Source organism: Chelonia mydas, chromosome 3 (genome assembly GCF_015237465.2).
Source record: "Chelonia mydas isolate rCheMyd1 chromosome 3, rCheMyd1.pri.v2, whole genome shotgun sequence".
Lineage (NCBI taxonomy): Eukaryota > Metazoa > Chordata > Testudines > Cheloniidae > Chelonia > Chelonia mydas.
This window is the reverse complement of record NC_057851.1, coordinates 129,542,952-129,569,322: the sequence shown is the minus strand read 5'-3', so window position 1 is coordinate 129,569,322 and position 26,371 is coordinate 129,542,952. Positions and strand designations below refer to the sequence as shown.

General features: G+C 40.2%; 1 protein-coding gene across 7 annotated transcripts in view; it reads left to right on the top strand.

Annotated features, from left to right (window-relative positions):
* TARBP1 (TAR (HIV-1) RNA binding protein 1) overlaps positions 1-26,371 on the top strand; it is a 97,797-nt gene that overhangs the window by 24,064 nt on the left and 47,362 nt on the right. For all 7 annotated transcript variants that reach the window (XR_005224798.2, XM_037895264.2, XM_037895263.2 and 4 more), the window contains exons 7-14: positions 1,539-1,674; positions 9,313-9,409; positions 11,675-11,764; positions 15,129-15,267; positions 15,571-15,667; positions 15,911-16,086; positions 20,131-20,228; positions 24,870-25,031. Coding sequence is in view for 6 of the 7 variants with exons in the window: in XM_037895264.2 (XP_037751192.1) it covers positions 1,539-1,674; positions 9,313-9,409; positions 11,675-11,764; positions 15,129-15,267; positions 15,571-15,667; positions 15,911-16,086; positions 20,131-20,228; positions 24,870-25,031 (995 nt within the window). In the remaining variant the exon portion in view is untranslated. The remainder of the gene's footprint in view (positions 1-1,538; positions 1,675-9,312; positions 9,410-11,674; positions 11,765-15,128; positions 15,268-15,570; positions 15,668-15,910; positions 16,087-20,130; positions 20,229-24,869; positions 25,032-26,371) is intronic.

The following is a 26,371-nucleotide window of genomic DNA, read 5'->3' as shown; positions in this document are numbered from 1 at the left end:
CCCTCTCTCTCAGTGATGGCATTTTGGTTCTAAGTGTCTGATCTGTATACACACCATATGGTTATTTCTCAGCTATGCAGCATATGATTCTGGATTACAGTCTTAGTGGTCAGTCATAATGCAGGGATTTGTATAGTTGCTGTAGAGTTATTTTTCAGTGACAGTACTTCAAACGTACAGTTGTCTCTGTGATAATCCTTCTGCTCTGAGTGGTTTTGGGTTCAGAATTTTGAAGCTGTTTTCCAGCAATGCAGACAGCGCTTCAGCCTCTTGCTTCCTTTGGCAGGAACCAAAAACGTCAGAAGTTTACAAGAAAGAGAACATCGAAATAAATCAAAAGCAAGCAAAAGAAAAAATACTTTAAAAATGCTTAAGAACCCACTGACTAACTTTCCTCCTCTTGAGATCTCTTCCAGCCCTGCATTTTTATGATTTTATGATTCATACTCAGTCCTTCTATTGAGGTAATTGGCAAATACGTCTGGTGACTTCAAGATAATTTTCACTGATTTCAGTGGGATGGGCCCTAATCTCACTCTTGGATCACACAGATCATATTTCAAAATCAGAACCTAGGACTGAGCCATTTCTCTTCCTCCAAGTCTCTTCCTACAGTTCCTGGGTCTGGTCTCCACAATAAGCATTGTATATTAGAGTTTTTAGTTTCTCTTGTTTGCTTGCACATGGTAAATCTTCTTTTCAAATTCAGTTTTGAAACAGTGTTACAAATGTATGGCAGATATTTTCAGGAGAAGGAGGAGCCTTGCTGACCTGTTGAGAGGAAAAAGGAGATAGGGAAAGGAGATAAGAGGGAGGAAAGAAGGCAAATGAGGAAGAGAAAAGGAGGTAGAAGGAAGGGCCAAAATCTAATATTTTTAGAAAGCAATTTATCTTTCCGCAGTTAAGCAGTCCATTTTGTTTTCTCTAGTTTTTATTCTTTCATTTAAAAAAATTAAATATTGAATTTCCTGTAGCACAGTAATATAGTTAAAAGGGAAGTAATGGACGCTCAATAAGCTTTTCTAGGAAGTTGTATTTCAGTAACCGTAGATGGAAAAGTATTTATTTAAAATAAAGTATCTTACACTTGTGCTTGTGCAGTTCACAGTTTTCCTGAAAAGCTACTGTCCTTTCTGTGGCGGTGCTTGTAGCACTGCACAGTCAGTTAAAATATACAACTGAAAACCATTATAAAATAGATAATTTAAAACTAAATTAAATATTAAAATTGAAACCAAATAGTAGTAGATAATCCTTGCTATTTAAGGGCTTGATTTTGGCTTTCTTGCTCAAGCAATGTAGGACTGAGCCTGAATCTTTATCATGAAAGCACCAGGACTCTTTCCTCTCCCTGCACCTCCATCATTTAAATGGTTTCAAAAGAACAAGAAATGGATTCTGGCTATACAAAATGGAAGTTTGCATTGAAAATCTTACTTTCTCAGTCAAGATATTCTTTCAAAATACAGTAGTTTCAATATTGTAGTATTTCAGCTGACCTACAAAATAATTTTTTTCTGATTTGCTCTTATTTAAAGGTAGTTTCCTGTTAAAGTTTATTCAGAAGATGACAAGTAGGCACTGGTGTGCTGTTCCCATTTTGTTTCTGTCTATGGCACTGGCATGTATCCCATCATATAAAGCACTGGGTACAGACGGACTTCATGCTCTAAGGTAACACACTTCAGCGGTTTTATGTCCCTTACTTATGCACAGGTTCTGGGAGACTAATAAAACAGTTCTGGGGAATGCACAGCAGAGTCTGACTCTTTTTGGGAAAATTTAAATAATCAAATGTAGTCAAAAGACTGAAAGCTTAAACTTGTAAAGAAACTTTTTTCTCTATCCTTCCCCACTCTCTTCTACTATAGTCCAATAGAAAAGTTTTCACTTTTCACAAAGCGATCACTCTATATCTGACCTATCAGTCCTTATCCTCAAAGGAAACCTGCACAACACTTTCAAAAGATGAGCCTGGGAGCTTAAATTCATAGCTTTGCTAGACACTAAAAATCATGGACCGAATAGAAACACTGGATTTATGCCTTATTACAACAATCTGAACCCACTGACAACCTCTCCCAGCTGCTGCTCCCTCTGCTCTTCCTTTCCTCCCTGTGTCTGGAGAGGTGTTTAATGGGGCACTTTACCTTGAATGGTCCCTTGAAATATGTGTTAACTGCTTATGCCACACAATCAGTTCAAATCTTGTATTTGGCAGTGACACTTTGAGTTAGGCCATGTCTACACTTACAAGCTTACAGTGGCACAGCTGACTGGCAATTAACAGCGCTGCAACTTTCTCGCTCAGGGATGTGAAAAAGCACCCTCCTGAGCGCAGCAAGTTGCAGCGCTGTAAATCGCCAGTGTAAACAGTGTCCCAGTGCTGGGAGCCTTGCCCCTCGTGGAGATGGTTTTTTAGAGCAGCGCTGCGACCACACAAGGCACGTTAAAGCACTGTCAGTGTAGACTAGCCCTAAGATTGCTCAAGTAGCTGCATTACGCTGATAGGAGAGAGCTCTCCTGTCGACATAATAAAGCCAGCTCAATGAGCAGCGGTAGCTGTGTTGACGGGAGAGTGTGTTGACTGGTGCTTATGCTGGCAAAACTGTCGCTTGAGGTGGCTGTTTTTTCCCCACACCCCTGAGCAACAAAAGTTTTGCGGACAGTACTAGTGTTGACATGGCCTTAGTTTCCCAGACCTGAAGAAGAGCGCTGTGAAAGCTTGTCTCTCTTACCAACAGAAGTTGGTCCAGTAGAAGATATTACCTCATCCACCTGGTCTCTCTCTAATATCCTGGGACCAACATGGGTATGACTACACGGCATACTTACTAGTACAAATTTTCGTGTTCTTCAGAGGCTTTGACTCGGTAAAGAGGCTTTGACTCTTTGTCTCAGTAAAGAGACCTCTTAAGCAAGCTCTTTTGCATATTCCTGGTATCTAAGAATATAAGCACAGCAGTAAATTAAGCAGCATTAAACACGTGTAGCCAACAGTATTCTGATTAAAGAACACATTTAAAGTGAATGTGAGGGACAAACTGTGAAACTTGTGGCAAATTTTTCTCCCATGTTGGTCTTGGTTGGTTCCCTAGTGGATATGCCAAGGTCTAGTGGCAGAAAGTCTGTCTTAAGAGATTTTGGCGGCAAGCACAACCCTTTTGTAAGCCCTGACACAGCACTGTTTTTGCAACTACTTCCCACAACCCTCATAGCACGTGAGGCTGTCTGGGAAGGGGTTATGGTCAGGGCACAAGAATGATGTGCTAATTCAGTGCATTTCCTGGCTTCCTTTACCACTAAGGATTTTAATGGAGAACTGTCTGGAATGTAAAGCTACTCTCCTCTGGCGAACTTCCAAGTGAAAGCAATATTTCAAATGGTGCTTACCCTCTTTTAGGGGTGAATTCCCCTCTTTGGGTAAAGCTATATCCGCTTGCTTAGAGGGCATAAAATTTGCAGTCCAACTTCTAGCCACCCAATGGGGGTGAATTAACTCATAGACTGCAATTTTTACTTTTTAGGGGAAACTGTTGTTTTGATTTAATTGGAGAGCTCTTCAGTGGGGGATAGTGTCTTTAACCTATGTGTTTAACATTAGAAGTTTCTTTTGCAGTACTCATGGCAATATTACATTATCATTAATTATGGGGGCATTGGTCATGAATTTATAGTTAAGATTAAATCAGTTTTCATTTCAACAGGCACTTTAAACTTTTATTAACATGGCCAAAACCTAGATTGTAAATTTTGAGTACAATTCGCATTTTTCTTGTTGGTTTGAAAATTGGATTGATTCAGAGAGAAGAATAATTCCAAAATCATCCCTTTTTGAAGTTTTTCAGTGGATTGTTTCATCTTTCTTAGATTCTCTTTTGCAGGACATCTAAGACATTGGGCTCTTTGCTTTGCTCCATGTGCTGCTCCTTGTGTGCTGATTAATACAGTATCAATTACAAATACATTGTGCTTGTGTTTGTCATGACTTTTCACTTTTTCTCCATAAATGGAAAAAGAAATGCACCAAGATGAACCCACTATATTTAGCACTGATGATGTAATACATCCACTTTGATGAAATAATCTGTGGGTGGGTGGGTGAGAGAGACAGAGGAAAGTCAATCAGCCAATCCACCCACCAAATACCCCTATAACCTAGGAGAAATTCTGTGAGCTGGACAAGAGACAATTATGCAGCTCCACTCTTATTGTTGACCAAAGGCATGAATGTGGATCCTAGAACGTAGACGATTGAGCTGCCACTGCATTTGGCAAATAAGTTAATAGCAGGAATAGGATTCTAATGTGGTAGACCCAGATCTTAGCTGTTTGGCTGCATTGCCTTTTAGATAATCAAATCACATCCAGTCTCTAACCGCTCAGCCTCATGCTTCTCCCAGAGTCTGAGATAGAACCCTAGATTCTTCAAATAGTGTCCCTAAGGGCGCTCCATTTCAGGTGTGCATGTGCCACATGAGCCCTTGATCGGAGATTTTCAGTTAGCAGTGTCCATTTGGCCTGCATGTATGCCCTATGCCTCCTTGTGCCAGATACTGAGGCTGTATGGGGTATGCGGGCAAACCACCCTCAGCTCCTTCTCAACTGCTCTTGCCTGAGATGGAGCCCTAGTATGTCCGCCTTGAGCATGCATTGATTTTTTTCCCAATATTTCTATAGTGGGTAAAATAGTTTTTATAGTTAGTTGTTAGAATAGTTATAGTTAGATAAGTAGTGAGAGGATTGTTTTACTCCTTTTTTTCCCCTCAGAGAGAGGTTTTTTTGTTTTTTTGAGGCAGGGAATGCCTGACTCTCCAGGTTTCAGCTGATGTCTCTCCTGCTGTACCTGTGAGTAATGGCCTTAAAGTGTGTCCATTGCTTAGGGGAGTTCTATGTCTCCCAGTAGTTCAACTTCTGCCTGGCCCTCAAGTCCAGGGCAAGGAAAAATAGGGAGATTAAACACAGACTGCTAATGATGGAATGCTCCCTTTGGCCAGCTTCTGAGTTAGGTTGGGAGACCCCCTCCCCTGCCCCCCAAGCCCTTTTCCCCCTCTCTCCCCCCCAGGTTGGGGAAGGCTTCCACAAAGAGGAGTGGGCTTAAGGAGCCAGCTCCAAAAGGTCCAGGTGAGATCCACTGTCTCTGAAGCGTCAACCTCTTGACTTGGTACCATTAAGTTGAAGGACTCCTCCTCCAGTACTAGTGGGACCGTAAAGTCCCAGAGCACAAAGGAGAGACATGGCTCCAGAAGGGCCTGGGTACCTTCTACCAGCAAGGAGGGGAAGCACAGACACTTTGGACTGGCACCACCAAGTTCAGCATAGTTGTCAGTACTCATGCATGTGGTATCCTCAGCACTGAGTAAGCAGCGGTGCTAGACACCGTCGGCATCTACTTCAGTACATCAGTTATCAGCTTCAGTGACTGTGGCCTTGAATGCTGCGTCAGTACCACAGGAGTTCAGACATACTAAGGATTTCTCAATAACAGATGAACCGGAGTCCCTGCTCCTTGTGGGTACTGAGAATCTCTTGGTACTAAGATCCCGATCTTTGGCCTACTGTCATCTGGACCACAAGACTCTCTACTGTTTTCTACATGTGCTCCTCCATTGGATGAGATGGAGGAGGATGAAAGTGACTTCCAGTCAGTCTCCTCTATTTCTGTTTATGGTTCTCCAATATATTCTTTCAGAAACATGTTTTTTGAAAGTCATAGGGAAGATTGGACTCATTATTGAGGGTGGTGGAACCAATCCTGCATGCCATCGCCACTTCTGTACTACAGGCCCTTCCAATGACCATACTGGGACCCCGGGTTGCCCATCAACAACAATTTTCCAGCTCACTGGTGTCCAACTCACTCAGCCTCTGTCCCTGGCAACTGGGCCCATGCCGGGGGCGGCCCGCTGCCGCCACCACCTCCCCAGCCAGGTTCTCTCTCAGGCAGCTGCTGTTCTGCACAGAGCAGTGACCTGGAGCAGCCATCATGAGAAGTGGCTGGTCCCGCCCCTTCTGCTCCCTGCCCAGGCCTGGCTGCCAGGGGCAGGTGCAGCAGAGGACAGAGCCCCTCTTCCTCGCACCCCAGCAGGCCAAGCAGAAATCTGGGTGTGGGACACTTAACGCTGCATGCCCCCCTACGCATCATCTATGAGGAACAGTGTTCAGTAGCTGGGACACATGGCAGCTTGCACCTTTGTGACCGATCAGACAAAGCTGTGTCTCCACTGCCTCCAGGGTTGGCTCAGAATGACCTGTTCTCCAGTCAAAGACACCTTGGGTAGACAGGTGATAGTTCCTCTACCACGTGAGGAACACCTTAGACTATGGGAGGATCAACTCAACGTCTGTGCAGGCATTCCTTTCTGTAGCGCAGCCCCATCAGTAACTTTAACAACAGATTTATCACTGTTGGGATGGGGAGCCCATCTTCATACCCTCACAACTCAGGGCAAATGGACAACTCAAGAAACCAGTCTCCATGTCAATCTGTTGAAGCATAGGGCTGTCAGGAATTCTTGCTTTCATTTCCTCTCCTTCATCACAGGCAAATCAATCAAGATCATGCATTCTATATCAACAAGCAAAATCCCCCTCCCTGTTGTGGCGAAGCCATAAAATTATGGAATTGGTGCATAGTTCATCAAATCCAAATTTCACTGGTCTACCTCTCAGGTATTCAGACCACCAGAGCCAATTTCCTCAGCATACACTTCTCACAGGATTACGAATGGGATCTAGACACCCAAGTTCTCCACAGCATAGTCCAAAAATGGGGACTGCCAGAAGTGGATGTCTTCACCACCTCCAGGAACAGGAAGTGTCCTCTTTTCCGCTCAAGAGGGGGTCTGGGCTACTAGTCCTTGGGAGATGCCTTTCTTCTATCTTGGAAGATCTCTCTGGCTGAGAGATGGTTGGCACCCTTACCATCTACACGTATGTGTCCAAATCTCGTTCAGGCTCCCAACCATTCCTCGTCACCTGTCACAGGATGCAGGTTTTGTGCTTCATCCCAACCGGTGGTTCTCCACTTCAGGGCATGGCTCCTCCGATAGTTCACGTGGTTAGAATCCTCCTGCTCTATGGAAGTACAAGTGTTAGTAGAAAGAGATCAACCTGCACTACTTACCTGCAGAAATAGAAGAGATTCTTCCATTAATGTTGTTGTCACTTCCTCCTGCCTGATTTGGTGCTATTTCAGTCATCCTGGATTGTCTTTTGGATCTATGAAAATTGGGGTTATCAGTTCTGTTAAGGTCCATTTGGCTGCAATATCAGCCATTCATTCTCCGGTAGATGGTTTCTTCATGTTTGCCCATCTGGTTTAGTCTACATTTATTAAGGGTCTGGGAGGTGACAACCCACAGATTAGAGACCCTACCCCGACCTGGGACCTCAACCTGATACTCAGTTACCTTATGAGACCACCATTCAAACCAATGGCAACCCGTTCTCTGTTTCAGAGTAGCAGCCGTGTTAGTCTGTATCCGCAAAAAGAAAAGGAGTACTTGTGGTACCTTTAGAGACTAACAAATTGATTTGAGCATAAGCTTTCGTGAGCTACAGCACACTATGTTCAAATAAATTTGTTAGTCTCTAAGGTGCCACAAGTACTCCTTTTCTTTTTGCTGTTGTCCATTGCATTTATCTATGAAGACAGCATTTTTAGTAGCCATTACGTTGGCCCGTAGGATCAGGTAGATTAGAGCCTTGATGGCAGATCCTCCCCTGCTCCCCCGATGTTCTTTAAGGATAAGGTCTCTTTACATCCACACCCTAAATTCTCCTCTAAGGTTATATCGGAATTCCACCTTAATCCATTCATCTACCAATGTTATTCCCAAAGCCACATAGTTCTCTTCAGGAATCCAATTTACATATCTTAGATGTTAGAAGGGCATTGGTCTTCTACTTAAATAGGGCCAAGCAATTTAGGAAGTCACCTGGGCTCTTCATTTCCATCATGGATAGATCTGCATGGTCCTCGAACTCTACTCAGAGACTGTCAAGATGGATATCTGGATGTATTATCACGTGTTATGATGCTGCGGGCATTCATCCCTTCCAAAGGGTGATAGTGCCTACAATCTAGCTGAATGTGCTATCTATGGCATTAACAAAGAATGTACCTGTGTCTGAAGTATGCAGCGCCGATACATGGGCTTCAGTACATGTGTTTTTGAAACATTACTCTCTGATCCATGCAGTCAGATCCGATGTGACACTTGGTTCTGCAGTACTGTCTTGGTTCTGCACTGTTGCAAAGCTCCCTCTTCCATCTAGGGATATTGCTTGGAAATAATCTGAAGTGGCGCACCCATAGGGACACTATTCGAAGAAGAAGAGGTTAATCACTTTGTGCAGGAACTGCTGTTATTCAAGATGTGTGTCAAAATACAGCTATTTCACGTTTCAGTCATTTGTCAGCTCCTCTTCCTTGCTTGATCTTGGAACCTACCCACTGAGGTACACCAACCTTGTATAAAATGAACTAGGAAATAAATACAAAAAACTTAGTTTAGTGACGGTTAGAGTTGTGTCAGGACACACTCAACCAACTCAAAATCTGAAACACATGAAAATGAAAAACTAAGGGAAAAGTCTCTGGCATTCACATTGCCTGCAACACTTAATAATAATAATAAACACTCCATCAATCTGTAAGGGTTTTGCTTCTGTCTCCAACCGATACTGAAAAGCAACGCTTATCCCAACATAATCAACTTTTGAATTCTAGCACAAAATCTTATCGATGACCTCAGCAATGTTAAGGGAGTAATTTCCCAAAAACATGGAATGTGCGACAGGCAGATGTCAATCTGGTGGCACAGGAGCATCTGAGATCGCTGTTAAGGTTTTGTGATAGAATGAGAATTTAATGAATTCTGGGTACTATTGCTTTTCAATATCTGTTAGAGATGTAAGTGAATGAAAGCCTTATGAATTGTTGGAGTGTTTTACCAACAGTGTTGCAGGCAATATGAATGTGACATGGAATAGAGACTTCCCTTAGCTTTTCATTTCCATGCTTTTCAGATTTTGAGTTGGTGGGGTTTGTCCTTATGCAACCTTAATTGTCACTAAACAAAAGTTATTTGTGTTTATTTAGAATCATAACCCATCTTGTTTTCGATTGTATGCTCTTCAGCGCAGGAATTATATCATCTTGTATGTTTAGAAAGTGCAGCGCACATTCTGAGTGCTTCTGCATTCTTAATATATTGACAACTCCAGTTAAAATATAGTTGGTAAATATGTATTTTAAGAGCTACTAAATCTGTTTATAATTTAAGGTGCATATTTATCCATTTGCAGAGATGTCCTGCAGTGCACTATGATCACACATCAAATTTTGTTGCGGGGAGCTGCTCAGTGTTTTCTTCTTCAAACAGCTATGCATTTGACAGATGTGGTAAGTTCCTCTTTTTTTTTCTAGTGTAATATGTTATTTTTCAGAGATGATGATGCTATATATAAGTGCTGCCAAATAGAACTTGGAGTAGCTGATTTGACTGAATTTGTAGTTTTGGCAATATCCATTTGAAAAATGTGCTTGAGTGATGTAGTCCCTGTATTCAGTTGTACTAGTAATTCTTTTAACTTTGTTTTTTCATATGAAACAACTTGATCCTTTTTGTTCCGCATTTCATTTGCAGTACTTTATTGATGATGATATTTGTATTACTGAAATGCTTAGAATCCCTAGTCATGGGCTCAGGATCCCGTTGTGCTCTTAGGTGCCATAAAAACACTTCTTTAAAAATGAAAATTTAATATTAAAGAGACTTTCAAAATGACATAAAAGATTTTAAAATTATATTTCTAGTGTTAGCATGGTGACTTTATAGTCAGGTTAAAATATCACTTTCATTTTAAAATCTTGAATATAAATTGTCTAATTCTCAAATTATTTTATGGGACTGAAATTTCTCATGCTTAGTGTTGAACCAGAAGGAAACCCTTCCCCTTTTTCTCCCCTATAATATCACAAGAGTTTGTCTGGGCACTTTTAAGCTATAAAATGTGGTTTAAAAATTTTCAAATGATTTTGGTGCTTTGCATAGCTCAGAAAACTTTCTTTTTAAACTTCAAACTTGACATCAAACAAGGACTCATGCTTTTATCTTGTTTGATGAAATTCAGTAAAGTTCCTGGATAAAAACTACATTTAACTGCAGTTAAGGCTGAATACATATCAGTAACTTAAGGGTAAAAGTATTACCGGTATGTTGTAATTGTTGCAAAAAAAAAAAAGCAATAGAAACCCAGGAAATCCAGAGTTAATGTTAAACTTAAAAGAAATCCAAATGTAAGTAGAAACTGCTTCTCCTCACCTTCAAGACTCTGCTCCTGTTCCTTACCTGCTCTTGTCTCTGATAGCATTATCCTCCTGCCTCTTCCATCAAGTGATGCTAGTTCTGACTGCCTGTTTTTCACCCCTCTGACAAATCTTTCTCTGCCTTTTTCACTTACACCAGCAATATGTGTGTTCTCCTTGAACTGATCTATAAAGCCCTCTCCTCAGGACTCACTTCTTTTGTGAAGCCTACAAGACTTTGGCCATCCCACAGTGGATAGGCTGATGGTGTAATTGAGTTCAATTTATATGTTTTAATTTAAAAAAACCACCCTGATGTATATAAAACCTACATGATATAAATACATACTTTGATTGTATCCCTCTTTCCCACCATTCATGTGTGTCTTGCTTTTTTAGATTATAAACTCTTTGGGGTAGGGAATGTCTTCTTGCTAGGACAATGCATAGCACATGGTGAAGACTACTACTTATTAATAATACCAATGCATTGTTGTTTATTATTTACCTGCCACCGTAGCTGTTAGGTGATAAGCAATTTCCTGCTCAGTATCAATTCCCAACCAGTGGTATGTGGAGAACTTACTATCATATAGTTGCTGGCCTTTTTTTATCCTCTAAATCTCTTTAGAATAATCTAAAATTACTTTCTTTCCGAATGTATTTCCAAGTAAGCAATTGCTGTAGTTGCCATAAGGTTGTCATATGATCATCAGTGAGAATGGAGGTGTCCATGTGACTGAATGGAAGGGGAGTGCACACTACTCTTGCTTATGCCTGATAGCTACATCAAAGGTTCTCTTTTGTATTCTCCACCCCATTTTCTTTTGTCTGCTAATACAGCTGCTTACCTTTTCTCTTTGCTGTCTCAGATTTTGCTGTGGCTGACCATGAGCTGACCTGAGCAGGGCTTCCTGTGAAAAGGCAGAAACGGAAGAATTAGTCAAGGGCTTCTAAATATCTAAAATTAATATAACTGAGGTTGTCCATTTACACACCCTGCCCCCACTTAAAAAAAAAAAAAGCCATCAGTGAATACCTCGCTTCAAGCCATTCATTCACCTTCAGTGTACATCTCAATATGGATACATCAGACTGTAGGAAAATGAGCTGTGTGTCATGAATAAGTTATGTTAGGAACTGAAAAAAGGCAAAAATTAATCTCTTCGGAAAGTTCACATCCCTGTAATAAATTGAGGGTGAGAGGGAAAAGATTATTTTCTTATTGAATCATTTGCCAGATGAAAGCAAACTCTTCTCAGTTTCACACTTAAAATATTACGTGTGTGTGGGAGAGTGTGTGTGTGTGTGTGTGTGTGTGTGTGTTGGGGACTAATGAACCTTAAATAATGTCTTTAGGAGAAAGTGTCACTTCCAGAGATTTCAAGTTTTCTCATGTCTCTTAGACAAGAGGAGTCCTTAAGCAGAGGGACTATACTATGGATGGAGGTGAGAATTGAAACTGCTGCTGGTTTTGTGTTAATCAAAATGTTCTGTAATAGACTGTACTGATCTATTGTATTAGTTATAGCTAATGTTTTAATTCTCTAATACTTTATGCATGTGAACTAATTTTCAGTCCCTTTTGTACTGGCACATCTGGAGCTTCTGGTACTGAGTGCTAATTTATTTGTGCTTTGTATCTGTACCTTGTAACACGTTTAACGCTAAGGAGGAGATTAATTTTAACCCTCAACCTGCTATCCAGCAGGTAATTAGTCAGAAGATTTTAACATGCACCTTCATTGTGTGAGCAGGTAAGGAAGAAGGGGTAGGTTGTTTTTTTCTTTTCTCCTGCAGAGCACCTGAATTCTGCACAAGAGCAGCTTTCTCCTGAGGGCAGAGCTTCTGCTGCACTTCAAAGCAGCGTAAGAGCTGGAGCTGAGCTCGTACCGGACTTGTATGCCCTGCTTTGCCACAGCATTCTCCAGAGAGAGAACATGAGCTAATTTGTAACTTTTGTATTTAGCCATATCCTAGTGCAAATCAGAATCAGTTCTTTCATGCAGACTTTTGGTGCCCAAATGCTTGTTCTATAAGAGACTTCCAGGTATCCACAGTGCCAGCCTGCTTTCTCCCTTGCCATTCCCTTGGCTAGGAGGTGCATCAAATGAGCACTGCAACTGTATGTTATTAGCTTGGGACTCTCTTCTAAATAATTTCTTCTCATCTTGGATACATTTGCAGCATTGTCTTTGACCAAACTGTGTACTAGACATTTGAATTTTTTTTTCACAGTTTGTTATAGTTTTTACTGCTACTTCTTGTAAGTATTCTGCTGTGGGTGCATTTCCTGATGTATCAATTGTTTCTGTAAGGAAGACATTCCCTTCTTCTGTTGTCACACAAGCACATACAACAGGATCATTGCGGACATTGCTCCAGCCATCAAAGCTCAGTTTAACAATTTTACCCTCTAGACCTTTTGCACGCTGCTCAATTTCTCTTTCATACGCTTTATCCAGCAATTTGCCTGCGACATCTGCTCTGTTGGGTGGACTGAATCCTGGTCTTAATGACTGGACCATGTTAATGAAGTGTGGGTTCTCAATCATATAGAAAGGAGAGTTTGTTGCATAAACAAACTGGGCAATTTTTTCATCAGTTACCTCTTTTTGTAATCTGCTGGTTCTTATCACAAACTTATCTATGGTTGTTTCTGGATGATGGAGATTTTTTTTTCTTCTTGTCCCAGGTGATATACTGTGGCTATGTGACATACATGATGTGACTGAAACACTATCATTGGCAGATAACTCTGAAACTGTAGAAAATGATGGTGATCTTGAAGGTGGATAGTCTTCAGAATCCTGTATGTTGAGGGAGGATTCTCCTAAACCAAATAAGTCAATGCAGTTATTTAATTATTACCACCATACTCCTCATTTAGTATTACTCATTGCATTCACTGACACTCAGTGCTACTTTAAAGGTGAAATTGTAAAAGGAAGATCTGCCTATTTCAGCTATTTATTTTTTATCACAACTGCATCTAAAATGATAGTACCATAGAGTAACAACTATATTTTTTGCTCAAACATGAGAATTCAAGAATAGTCCGGAAGGAAGACAGGCAGTCCTTAAGAAAGGAGTATGAAATAAAAAATAGTTTACCAACCCGAAGATCCTGCATGTTCAGACATGTTCCTTTCATCATCTTCAACACAGCTTCCTCCTGAGATCATGTTTCTCATGATGTTGTTTCATTCGGGCAACCAGGCCTTACATTTCTTTTTTGCACTGTTTGCATTTTGCACGCATGCCTGTCTTACCCACAGGTAGAGGAACTTCATTAAAATATTCCCAAATTGAGTCTCTTTTACGGCCTGCTGCCATTATAGGTTTTCCCTTCTAGTGAGAGAATGGTATGATAGATCTCAAATCAAGGAAAGCTACACTCAAAGACCTCAAGACTTCTGGAATGTGCTGCCCAAATAGTTTCACTTTTTGTGCCTGTCCCACCCTTCTCACATTTATCTCCTGACTTCTTCTTGTCCAGATCTATTCCGCCCCCAATAATCTTCTATTTGTTGAACTTTTTGAAACTTTTCACTTTTAGAGAGAGGTAAGGGATTGACTCTGTGTACACAAATTTGCAGAGGGACAATAGAATTGAAGTCTGTTATTTCTCACCTCTGTATATTATTTATTTTATTGAAAAACATTTTTGCTATTAACAAGCATGTTATCTCTGGAGAGACAAATCCACGGTTTGAGAACTGCAAAACTCAGCATCTCTGATGGTATCTTGTTGACTGAGCACTGAGTCCCATTGTGTAGATAGAAAGATTAACCTAAAGAATCTATACAGAAGCCCCTGGAACCCCGTAAGATTGGGTCCCTAATTCATGAAATATTGGAGCTAATTTACAAAACTTTTCTTAAACATTACAGGAATATATTGTCTCATGCTATGGAATTAGAATTTATAATCCCTATTCCATGATGAGATATCTTTTAGCTATAATGTATCTTAATTAAAACTATCTTTAGATAGGTTTTTTTCCCTCAAAAAAAATCTGATTTAAATAAAAAAAAAATCTGATTTTTTTTTTTTTTAAATCATTGATTTTTATCCACCCTGGTTAGCGGATATAGGATTTGTTTGCTGGAGTAATAAACTGTTTTGTCCTATCTTTAAATGTGCCTTCTCTTCAGAATGATTATCTGCTGTACCTGTCTTTCCTTTTTCATAGTTTTGGAAGTATTTTCTGAGGCAGTAGGTGTCTGGGAACCTCTTAAAGGGCCAGTATTTGGGTGCCAAAGAATTGCATGAGAATTGCCTCTCATTTTCGTTTGTGTGGCAAAACCCAGCATTTACAAGAATAAAGAACTCCATTCCCAAAAGAAGACAAATTTGCATGTAAGATTAAATTTTTGCTTTCCATTTTGAATTTTAACTCTCAAAATACACATATATCACAACCTTGAATGGGCACGTTCAGCCACGGAATTAGAAATTTAAGTGAAAAAACATGGAAGAAGTAATCTTTGGACTTAAGAACATTCTGACTGAATAAGTAGATCCAGCTGCATGCGATGGCACAGCAGGTTAATGAAGTAATGACTATGCTCAGCATCTGTTCTACTCTTGTTATGAGTACGAAAAGCTTAAACAAGTACAGGATTTAAAAAAAAAAATACTGCAGGTTTCTTCCCTTTTCTACATATGTATCAAAAGTGTATTAATATGTATACCACCATACACACTTCTAGAGAATTTAAGCATATTGGATTGTGTCGGATAACTTATTTTCTTCTATATACCCTAAGTTGGTAAAAGTGTTTAAATAGCAACATTTATTTCATTTAGCTTTGCGATTGGCTGTATACTCATGACAGATGCTTCAGAAAGTCCATAAACTGCCATGTTGAGCATCAAGAAAGATCTTCATTAAGTGCATATGTACGTACTCTTGTGGAAGATTACCTTAAGGCACCTGCATCCAAAAGTAAGTTCAGTTAATCTTTATGAATTAATAGCTCCTAAATGCAAAAAACCAAAAGGCTGGTAGATGCTCTCTTATGTAGTAGGTAGAGGGTGAAAATGAACCTGGTTTAATTTAAATTTATATACAAGAATGCAAAGTGTTCATTATTAATATTTATGCTGATATTTTGTATATTGAATTCATGAATCATTTATGTATCACTGCCTGCTGTTAATAGGATTGGAAACCTACATTAACAGTTAAAATTACCATACTGAGATTTTAAAAAAAATATAATGGAAAATTTAAATTCTCTTTAATCAGGAGAAAACTGCTTTATGCCTGACTGGTTTGAAGCTAAGCTTGTTGCTACAATGATTCTGCTGGCTGCAGATGTGGAGGAGGTGAAGAATAAACACAGGCAAGTAGGAATCTCATCAAATTTTTTTCTGGGCCTGTTCCAAAGCCCACTGAAGCCAGTGGAAAGACTCCAGTTGACTTCAGTGGCTTTGGATCAATCCGTAGTCAATTGCCTTAGAACTTGTCTTGTAAAATTTTCAAAAGTGCCTAAATGACTTCGGAGTCTAAGTTCTAGATTTTCAAGTGACTTAGATATGTAAGAAAAGTTCACAGAATATTTGTTTTTAATTTTTGTTTTGTGCAGCAAAAAAAGCAACACTGAACGGGTTGAACTAAAGTCTTTCTTGCACCCTCTTCTGGATGTCTTGTTGAAACTTGGCACTAATGCTTACATACCAACACTGAAAACCGATAAAAGTCTACAGCTACTGTTGAGGCTATTACAGACCTGTTTGTTAAAACAGTCCAGTCCACAAGATGGTTAGTGATATCTTTAGTATATTGCATCCTATATAATTTATAATCAAATTAAACTTGTGGATATTTACTACGGTAAAGGGATATTGTCAAGTAATGTCCATTCATAAGTAATGTACATAAAAAAGTTTACAATCAGGGGCATGCCCTCCAAATCAGAAACTCTGGGCCCAATCGTGCAGAAGCCCTTCTGGCGTATCCCACCACTGCTTGTGAGTTGAGGATGTAGAATGCTTCCAAGAAAGCACTTGGCATCCTTCAGGATTGGACCCACAGGTATTTAGAACCTGGATAACATGAACATATTACAAATAACTATGAGCCCATTCTTTGGGAATTGAGCCTGCAGAGTTCCTAGCAGTCCGTTGAATCTTCCAGGAGACTGCTTTCACCTTGCAGGATTGAATTCCAAACTTCTTTTCTCCTTTTAAATGCTTTGGTATCAAGACATGTAAGAAAAGAAAAGCCACTCTTTAGGTATGACCTGCTGTGTTTTCATGCTTCTCTGCTGCAGAGTAAAGCCAAGTAATAAACTTAATTGCCAGTGTTATGAACTGACCTATTTGCTGATGATTCACGAACAGGGAAATACAGTAAATGTCCAAGTTGGGTTGGCATGTTTACCATTTTAAAAAAAGGGAGAGGGACACAATGTATTGAAAGGGGAAAACTGATACAAACAGGTTCTGCTTTTCAAGCTTGTACAGTGATGTTACTAACAGTGGTGAATGCTTTGTTTAAAAAAAGTACAGAAATGTACTTGATGTTCCTTTCGAAAGGTGGCTGCATTATTGGCATTTTCTTACTCAACAGATCTGCTACCTGTGTTTACTGAGTCTGCAGACTTTAGTGTTGAAAAATCACTTTTTACTAATTATTACTCTTGATAACCTTTGAGGGCCAACAGAACTATGGGAGAGTTAGCTGGATTCTGTTCTGCGTTGTGGTTTATCAAAATAATTCCTAAGTTCCCTTTGCAGAATTATTATTACAGGTAAAGCATGAACCAAACAGCATGCAAGGGGGAGTTATGGTGCAATAACTGTAATAATTTGATGTAGCAACAAAATTACGTTTAACCTTGTGAACAAACTAGAGATGTGCACTCCTATACAAGCAGTGAGCTGAGCCATTTTCAGCCATGTTAATAAATAGAGAACATTGATAATAAGCACAATATAGTTTTGAAATATGTCCATATTGTTTCTGGCATTTGGCAGCTTTCCATTTAATTAAACTGTGATTTTAAAAATTAAATATCAGCGCAAGATTTGGCTGTTAAATCTCCAGGAAGGGTACCAGGCTTTTCTCCGAGCTTGCTCTTTGGTGTAATTCTAAGGTGACACAGAAAACCTTGAAGAAATCCTCAAAGGTATTCTTTGAGAATCTCTGCTGGGAGCTCAACCTGTGCTTCATAGATGTTTATTTCATAGCAGGTCCAATCAGATAGACTCTACTTTAATACTTTGTTATCCTCCCTGTGTTCTGTTGACTCCCCATATGTTGGTGCAAAAAGAGCATGCAGAGGCTTTCAGTGCCATCTCCGTATTGATGTATTATCCGTCTGACTTTCAGTGCCACTGTGGTCTCCCTTGAAATATAGATTGAGGTACGTAGGTGGTGAAGTACATTTTGCCACATTTACCCACTACAGCCCCTACAGTAGTAACATACCTGTCATTTTCTATGACTAAGTGCCATACAAATGTATTGTGTGGCACTATGTCTTGTACATGTTTTATCGTAACCTTCCCTAAGTAACAAATGCTATTTTCCATTATAATCCTGTGCTCTCATTTGTTTATAACTTTCTGAAAATAACTTTTTAGTTATTGAAATCTTCCATGCTTGGTCTCTACCTAAAGATGAATTACTTTAGAAAGCTTCAAGAAACCCTCTTTTAGCTGGTTTCAGAGTAGCAGCCGTGTTAGTCTGTATTCGCAAAAAGAAAAGGAGTACTTGTGGCACCTTAGAGACTAACCAATTTATTTGAGCATCATCCGATGAAGTGAGCTGTAGCTCACAAAAGCTTATGCTCAAATAAATTGGTTAGTCTCTAGGGTGCCACAAGTACTCCTTTTCTCTTTTAGCTGTTGTGTATGCAGATGTGTTTAAGAAAAAAACAAAAAACTTTTCCCATTGTACATTACATTAGCGGCTGAATTTGGAAACTGAGCATTCTAAATAGTCCTCATTGAGGAGTAAGCTCGTGACAAAGTTTGGGAAAAAATGGGTTGGGAATTCAATAATGTTATGAACATTTGAAAACGGTCCAGCTCTTTATCTTTCATCTTTGCAAACTTCACTAAACTTTGATCACTCACAAGAAGGAATATAACCCACTTCACTCTGCAACACTCTGCAATGCTATGAAAGTACAAAGTATTTTAAGTACCCTTGTTTTAATCATTTAAAAAGAGCAGATACAATGCTAGATAGAAACAAGGAGCAAATTGATAGAGTTAGAACATGTCATTTTCACATAGTTGCTTTTCTGACTAGAACCCCACTTTAACTAGCTGTGCGTACAAATGAAACAGATCTATCTTTATGTGTCTATTGAGAGACATTGGGCCAGATTGTGACCTTACATGTATCCCTGAGTGTGGTGCAGCAAGGAAAGAGTTCTGACTCTGAGGGGGAAAGAGTTCCTTTCTCAGCTTGCTTTGTTTTTGTTCTAAGGGAGAAAGTATCTGCTACCGGCTATTGTAGTAGTAAATTCTTCTCCCTCTGTGCCAGTTCAGCTGTGCTAACTGGCATGTTGTGGGAACAGAGCCAGTGGCTGTGTTCATTCCCAGCCCCTCTCGATCCATTCCCAGGTTACTTTTGTGGAGGTAAAGGAGGGCTAGTGTCAGTGATGCCTGCTCTTGTCCTCGTTACATACACTGGTGTTCCAGGTAGCCCAACCCCTTACTTTTCTGCATGGGTGCATTGGGCAAGTGACAGTCTTGCCCATGGTGATCTTTTCTGATGTGCATGCTCATTCTGCAATTTGCATCCAACCATAAATGTGTTAAACAAATATTATATATATAATTTTCCCATGTAAGCATACTACTCCTCAGTGATGTATATGATCATAGTAGTTTTGGTTTAAAACAGGAAAGGTGTATTTTTTTTCACTTTCACTCAGCTTTAAAAGCAGTTGAAGGGATTTTGCTTGTTTTTCAGAAAAAAATGTTATATTTGTGTAGAGGCTCATTATGGAAAATTTCAGTACCAGTAATGAATATTTCACAAAATTATGAAACTGTGAAAATTAGGTTTGAATGGAACCTGTTTTACAGCCTTAACTTAAATTGCTGATTCAAGACCGAGAAACTTTTGTAGTAAAGGTCAACAACCACACACACGTAATCTGGGCATTAGAATACCATAATATACTATAATAAAGTTTGAGAGTCGTTCTAATTACTTTAGGCTCTGATCCAGCAAAGCATTTGAGTATGTGCTTTAACTTTAAGCACTTGAATAATCTCATTGACTTTGAGATCTCTCTGGTGTTTATTCAGTCAAATTGATTTCTGATAAACATAGACAGCAAACCAATGAATTACAGGTTTACTTGGGCATTAAATTGGACCTACTAGTTTATGAGATTTGATCTGGAACTCTGAATACCCTCCAGATTTATTGATTAACACTTGAGAAGATTTGAGGGATTCTTAACATCAAGTTTTTATACATTTTTAAGCAGCAGAGCTTTGTGTGTGGCCTTTAAGATTGAATGCCTAACCCTAAAAAGATAATCATAAACGTTGCTTGAAAATCCTTATATTCTGTGCACCATTTTATAGCCCTCTAACCAAACAGATGAAGATCTCCTCAAAAAGAGAAGTAGAACCCACTGAAATAGAATAGTATACAATAAAACAATGAGCAGTCATTTATACTGAATGATCAGAGGCTTAAGAGAACTGTAAATGCTTATTCCTGTATAGCTTGACATTGTATGGTAACCTGATTTAATCCACTTTGTATATCATGTGTCTCTAACACAAAAAAGTACATTGTTTTAATAGTGCATTTGTTTTGTTTTCTGTATAGATGTGGTGTTAAGTTTTCTCTCTAATTCTGTTATGACTGCTGCAGAAAGTGTTCTGGAATTTGTCCTCAGAAGACTCACTACAAGTGAGTTGAATACTGTAAGTATTTACTGTAGGTACTTGAAAGACATACTGTCTGATTTCTTGTTTTTTTTTAATTACAGTTCTGATTGTTAATCTGTTATACACGGAATTGGCAATATTTTTACATGTTTCCAAATGAAATATTTCAACACGCAGAAAATCATCTTGGATAGAAATACTTTAATGGTTTTTGATAAAAGCCCGCTGAGACAGATATCTGAAGTTTCTTCCAGTAAAGGGAATTCAGCAAAGATTCAGTTTACCTCAGCCATCAAACTGACTTGAAATTTGGCACAGTGGGAACAGTTCACTACATTAATTGTCACTGCTCTGGTCTAAAGAAATCCTATAGCAGAGGTACTGAACTGGTGGTTTTGAGAGAAAGTTACTTGACAATTTGTTTTTATAGTACTGGTCAACATTTTATTTTATTTTCCCTCTCCCTCTTTACTGTATTCAGTAAAAGGCTAGTTAAAATTTAAACAGTTTTTCATGTTGGGGTTTCACTGAGAGTCCTAAAATGAAACCCGAGAGGTGCTGGTGATATTTGACTTCTTAAAAAATTGATAATAACTAGTTTACTCCTGGGGGAATTCTGCGTTACTGCAGAATGCAGAATTCCCTATTTTCCATGCAGGCTTTCTGGCTGCCGCTAAGGGCCGCTGGAGCGCCCAGCCTGGCAGGGCTGGAGGCTGCATGCTCTTTGATCGTCATTCTCCCAAGACGGGAGAGGGCTTGGGAGACCCAGTCAGCTCTAGCAAAGGGTGAGGAAGAGCAGGGGGCTGCACTACACCATGTCCTCCAGCGGGACAGTATAGAAGCTTGGTGGAGTAAAGGATCTGGTGGGGCTGGTGTCTGGGCTGGGGGCTGCCCTTCGGCTGGGCTCTGTGGGGAAAGGCGGGGCTGGTATCTGGGGGCTGCCCCGCGGCTGGGCTCTGTTGTGGGGGGGTGCTAGTGTCTAGGCTGGGGGGGTGCGCCACGCGGCTGGGCTCTGTGCAAGGGTGGGGCTGGTGTCTAGGCCAGGGGGTGCCCTGTGGCTTGGCTCTGGGGGGAAGGAGGTGTGAGTGTCTGATCCGGGGCGGGGAGGTGTGTGGTCCATAGCTGGGCTCTGGGGAGATGCAAGTGCAGATGTCTGGGCTCTGGGTGCCCCACACAGCCCCCTCCAGCACCCCCCAACTGGAACCGGGTTGTTGTAGGGGTTTCTTTAACTCTCTGCTCCTGGGGGAATCTTTTTGGCTGTTGTCTGTATTGTTGACATACTTGTTGACAGGTATTTTAAAATAAATTCCCAAAATAATTGAAACTGGAGTGATTATTTTGTGTTGTTTTTGACAACCGAAATATGCAGAATTTTAGAATAGTATGCACAGATTTTTTTATTTTTTGGCACAGAATTTCCCCAGGAGTACTAGCTCTCTGTTGGTCTTGAGCAGAGAGCTTTACGAAGGAGCTTACAAGACACACACAAGGCGAAACTAGTGATAAACGGTTCATGGGAGAAAGAGTAAAACGAGACATAGTGATGAGAAGAAATGTAGTATTGCTGAAGGATGTAGGTTTTCAGGAGAAGAGAGGGGCTTGGCTGACAGAGGAGGGTTATTCAAAGCATAGAAGGCAGTATAACAAAGTACAAAGCTAGAGAGTGAGAAAGGAGATAAAGCAAAAAGATGAGTGGGTTGGGAGAAATGTGGGGAGTTGAGTGGCAATAGAAGTGTAGGAGGAAATGAGATCAGAGATTTAAAGGCCTTTAAAGTGAGTACAAGGAGATGAGCAGCGTGACAAGAGGACGGTGACTTCAGCAGATGCAATTTGGATAGACTAGATGGGGAGAAGTGAAAAGTTGAAAGACAGAAAGGAGGTTACTGTAAACAAGATAAGAGATAGCGAGAACCTGGGCAAGAATTTTAGCAGTAGGTAGTGGCTACACAGAGGATAAAGGGAGAAAGGTCCAGATTCAAAATAGCATTTAGTGTCTAAGTCCCAGGTTCAATTCCCCATTCTGTGCCAGAGTAGGAGAAAGGTTATGAACAGGGGTTTCCAGTACCTCTTAGGAGAGCGCTCTAACCCCTGAGCTCTGAGATAGTTTTATATGGGGCTCTGTCAGTCTGTCCTGTTGCAGCTGTTCCACTGTGGATAATTAATGAACAAAACATTGGACCCTGAGTCTCGCAACTCCCAGGAGAGTGCCCTAAGCACCAGGCTACAGAGTCATTCTTTCTCTCTCTCTGGCCCAGGGACCATTTAAGTATTTATTCCCTGTGGAACAGACTCAACAAGCGAGATTGAGAGAGCCCCACATGAGACTATCCCATAGTTCAGTGGTTACTGCACTCAGCTGAGCAGTGGGTGGCCCCAGTTTGAATCCTTTCTCTCCCTCTGCTTCAGGGGGGGAGTTGAACCCAGGTCTCCCTCATCCCAGGTGAGTACTCTAACCATTGGGCTAAAAGTTATAAGGTGGGTATCACCTCTGGCCATTTTGTGTGGAGTTAGGCACCTGCCTAGCTTATTCTCACAAGAAACACTGTTAGGCGCTTATGCCACCTGACTCCATGAGAGGGGTTCCCAGCTATAAATCGCTAGCAGTGATAGGCACTTCCCTGCAGCCTGGTCTCAGCACTTACCTCTCTGAGAGGAGTGGGACTTAGCACACATTCTTCTCATTGCTGTCTTCTATTGGCTAATTTAGGCGCTTCCTTGCCTAATTTGCTTGATTTTGTAAATCTCATTCTGAGATGCCTATTTTTCCCCATTTGTTGTATGGGGAGCCAAGGTGCTTAACTCAGCCTTTGTGAATCGCAGTTCTGTCCCTGTCATTTTCTAGATTCCTAAAAGTGACACTCAGTGTCACAATGCCTACGTCCCTTTGTGAATCTAGGCCAAACTAGCCAGTGTAGACTCCAAATAAGAAAGTTGCATGGGAAGGAGGAAGGGACAGGAAGTGACTAACAGGGAGGGAGGGAGAAATTCATAGTCACTTATAACACTTGGGGGAGTGCAAAAAGATGGTCTTTGTAAGAGGAAGATAGCAACAGAGGTTGAGGCATCAGAAAAGAGCTGTGTTTCAGCAAGAGTGAAGAGGTAGATGGTAGCAGGAAAATAGAGGTTGTGGATCAGGGTGAGCATTTCAGCAGTGGAGTGGGAGTTTGAGAGGGAACATAATCAAAGAGAGAGTGTGGAGTATGGAAATAAAACTGATATGGAAAGAGTCCAAGAGGAGTTCATGATAGAGGATGGGATGAAAAGGGGACCTGAACTAAGACAAAGACTAAGGCTGAAATGAGAAGAGGATTTGTGAAAGTGAGAAAAGGAACATAAGAATGGCCATATTGGGTCAAACCGGTGGTCCATCTAATCCAGTATTCTGTCTCTGACAATACCAAAGCTTGTGGGGCAGTGTACAGAACAGACCAGTTGGAGTGATCTGCCCCTGATCCTTCCCCTACTGGCTTCTGGCAGTCAGAAGTTTAGGATCACCCCAAGTCTGGGGTTTCATCCCTGACTATCTAGGCTCATAGCCATTGATGGACCTATTCTCCATTAATTTATATAGTTCTTTTCTTGAACCCAGTTGTACTTGTGGTCATCACAACATTGCATGGCAAGGAGTTCCACAGTCAATTGTGCATTGTGTAAAAAAAAGTACTTTCTCTTATTTGTATTGTACCTGTTGCCTATTAATTTCATGGGTGACCCTAGGTTTTGGTATTGTGGGAAAGGGTAAATAACACTTCCTTATTCACTTTTTCCACACCATTCATGATTTTATAGATCTCTATCATATCACCCCTTAGTTTTGTCTTTTCTAAGATGGACAGCCCTAATCTTCTTAGTCTCTCCTCTCTCTCCTCAAGCCATTCCATACCCTTGATCATCTTTGTTGCCCTTCTCTGAACCTTGTCCAGTTCCACTATATCCTTTTTGAAATGGGGCTTCCAGAACTGGACACGCTGTTCAAGATGTGGGTGCACTATGGATTTATATAGTGGGGCATTATGGTATTTTCTGTCTTATTTTCCGTCCCTTTCCTAATAGTTCCTAAAGAAGAGAAGGTGTTTAGCTCTCTGGGAGTAGAGAAGGCAGTAAAGTTCATGAAAGTACACAGTGGGTGAAGAGAGGAGAGAAAGTAGGTAGTGTTGGGATGATGTGGTGTGGAGTAGGAGAAGTACGTGAAGGGGAGCACAGAAGCTAGAAGCCAGAGAACAAATAGAGGAGACGTAGTGGGAAAGTGAAGTAGGAGCGGGGAGAAGCGTGTACGCTCTTTTCTTAGGACTCTGTGGTGAGACATCTGCAGAAGAAGAAAAAGCAGTGGTCCAGTTATCAAACAGCTGATTTTGCACTGACCGCTTGAAATGATCTATGGACCCAACAGGAAGAAAGGCAGAGCCTGTGGTCAAATGGAGGGGAAGGAAGTTTCTAGTAAAAAAAGAAGACTGGAGATTCCTTTCATAGTTCCAGAGTTGCTGTTGATTGCTCCGTGACCCCTGAGGTGGAATGGGGGAACCTGACAGGAAGGGAGAGAAGAATGTGTGTTTAGCCACAAGAAGAAAAGACTGTTCAACTGTAATTGTTGCTGCTGCTCCTGCCTTTTTCTAGCTGTCTCATTTTCAATTTAATTTTTTCCCTCTTTAGTGACTCTGGTTACCTTCTTCATGTTAGGTTTCAGATCTGGATCGTTGTAATTTATACTTAGCATTATTGTCAGACCTGGTGAATTTATGCTCAAAAGCTGGCTGGAAAAAGGGGCCCTCCATTTGGAATTTCATCTCTTCTCTGATAAATGCCTCTATTCGAAATCTCCAGGAGACGGGCAATGAACAGGTAATTTTACAAAGGGTAATGGCATAACTATATGATACAAATATTAATGAATATATTACTTTACAGAAAACTCACTTGTGTAATTCATCTGCAGTGTTACGTTGCAGTGAAACACTGTTTCCCAAAGGACATTATTAGTACCCTAGTTCTTTGTTAAAGGTATACAGTTGCTATATAGCTAAAACAATGCCTTGGTGGCAATAAACACATTTTTCTCAGATAAGATGGTTTGTGTAGTGCTCAAAGACTTTTTCCTAAAATACAGTAAAATGTTAGATAGCTTTGAAAATAGAATTAAGTTGAAACCCCGTCCCCCAAATGTTAGTATTAATACAGCGTTAAATCTGAAGGTCAGGAAATTCCAAAAGCTAACATTTTCTGTTGCAGTATTCATTCCCCCATGTTTTATATCCCACAGTTATACATGTGTGTTATGTAGAGTAATATGTTAATATTTTCATTTTTCAGCGAAAGAGAAATATAAAATATTAGATGTGAAACATGGCTGAATTCATATTGCTAGAGGAACTTTAACTTTTGGAATTTCCAGACTTGAGTTCTTGATCTAGAAGCATTAATGCTCTGTCAAAACGATTTTGGGGGGATTTAATTTCCTGTGCGTGTGTGTTTTTCTTGCTCCCTTTTAAGTTAGTGGAAGTTTAGTGATTACTACAGTGGGAGCAAAATGTCTTTAACTGAGCTGTGAATGCATGCAAAGTACATCTTTAAGTTGCTTGTCTAGGTTTAAGGTATATCCACTATAGAATATTCATTCATCTCTTTCTTAAATCAAATTATTTTTCTCCCCCAAGCAAAGCAAAGATACTAGTTCAAAAAGAGAGGAGGATTATATTCATGCCAAATCTGTATCTGTTTTTATTTTATGGTAGCCCTGATATTTTTTAAAAGGATAGAATTTTAAAATGGAAAAAATGTGTTATTTTCAGCCTTGACAAAGTGAAAAATGGATGGACAGATTTTGCTCGCTTTCTTTTCTTTTCTTTTCTTTTTTTTTTGGGGGGGGGGGAGCATAAATCACCTGTCATCTTTAGTACACAAAGTGAATGTTGTGATGAATTGTGTAAAAACAGAATTGTATGTTTGAAACTGTTTTTCAACCTTAATTACAGTGGCAGTGATAAGCACCCTCTAATATTCCGATGCTATCCTTGTCAGAACAAATCAGTAGGCTCAAAGAAGTAAAGAAATTAAATCATACATGGAGGGCAGAATGAGAGATAAAACACACTAGCATCATTTTTGCGTGACTAAGTGGAAAAACAAGTTCGATTTTTTTCCTCTGTTTGGGATTTTATCATAATTATTATATTATCAAACAA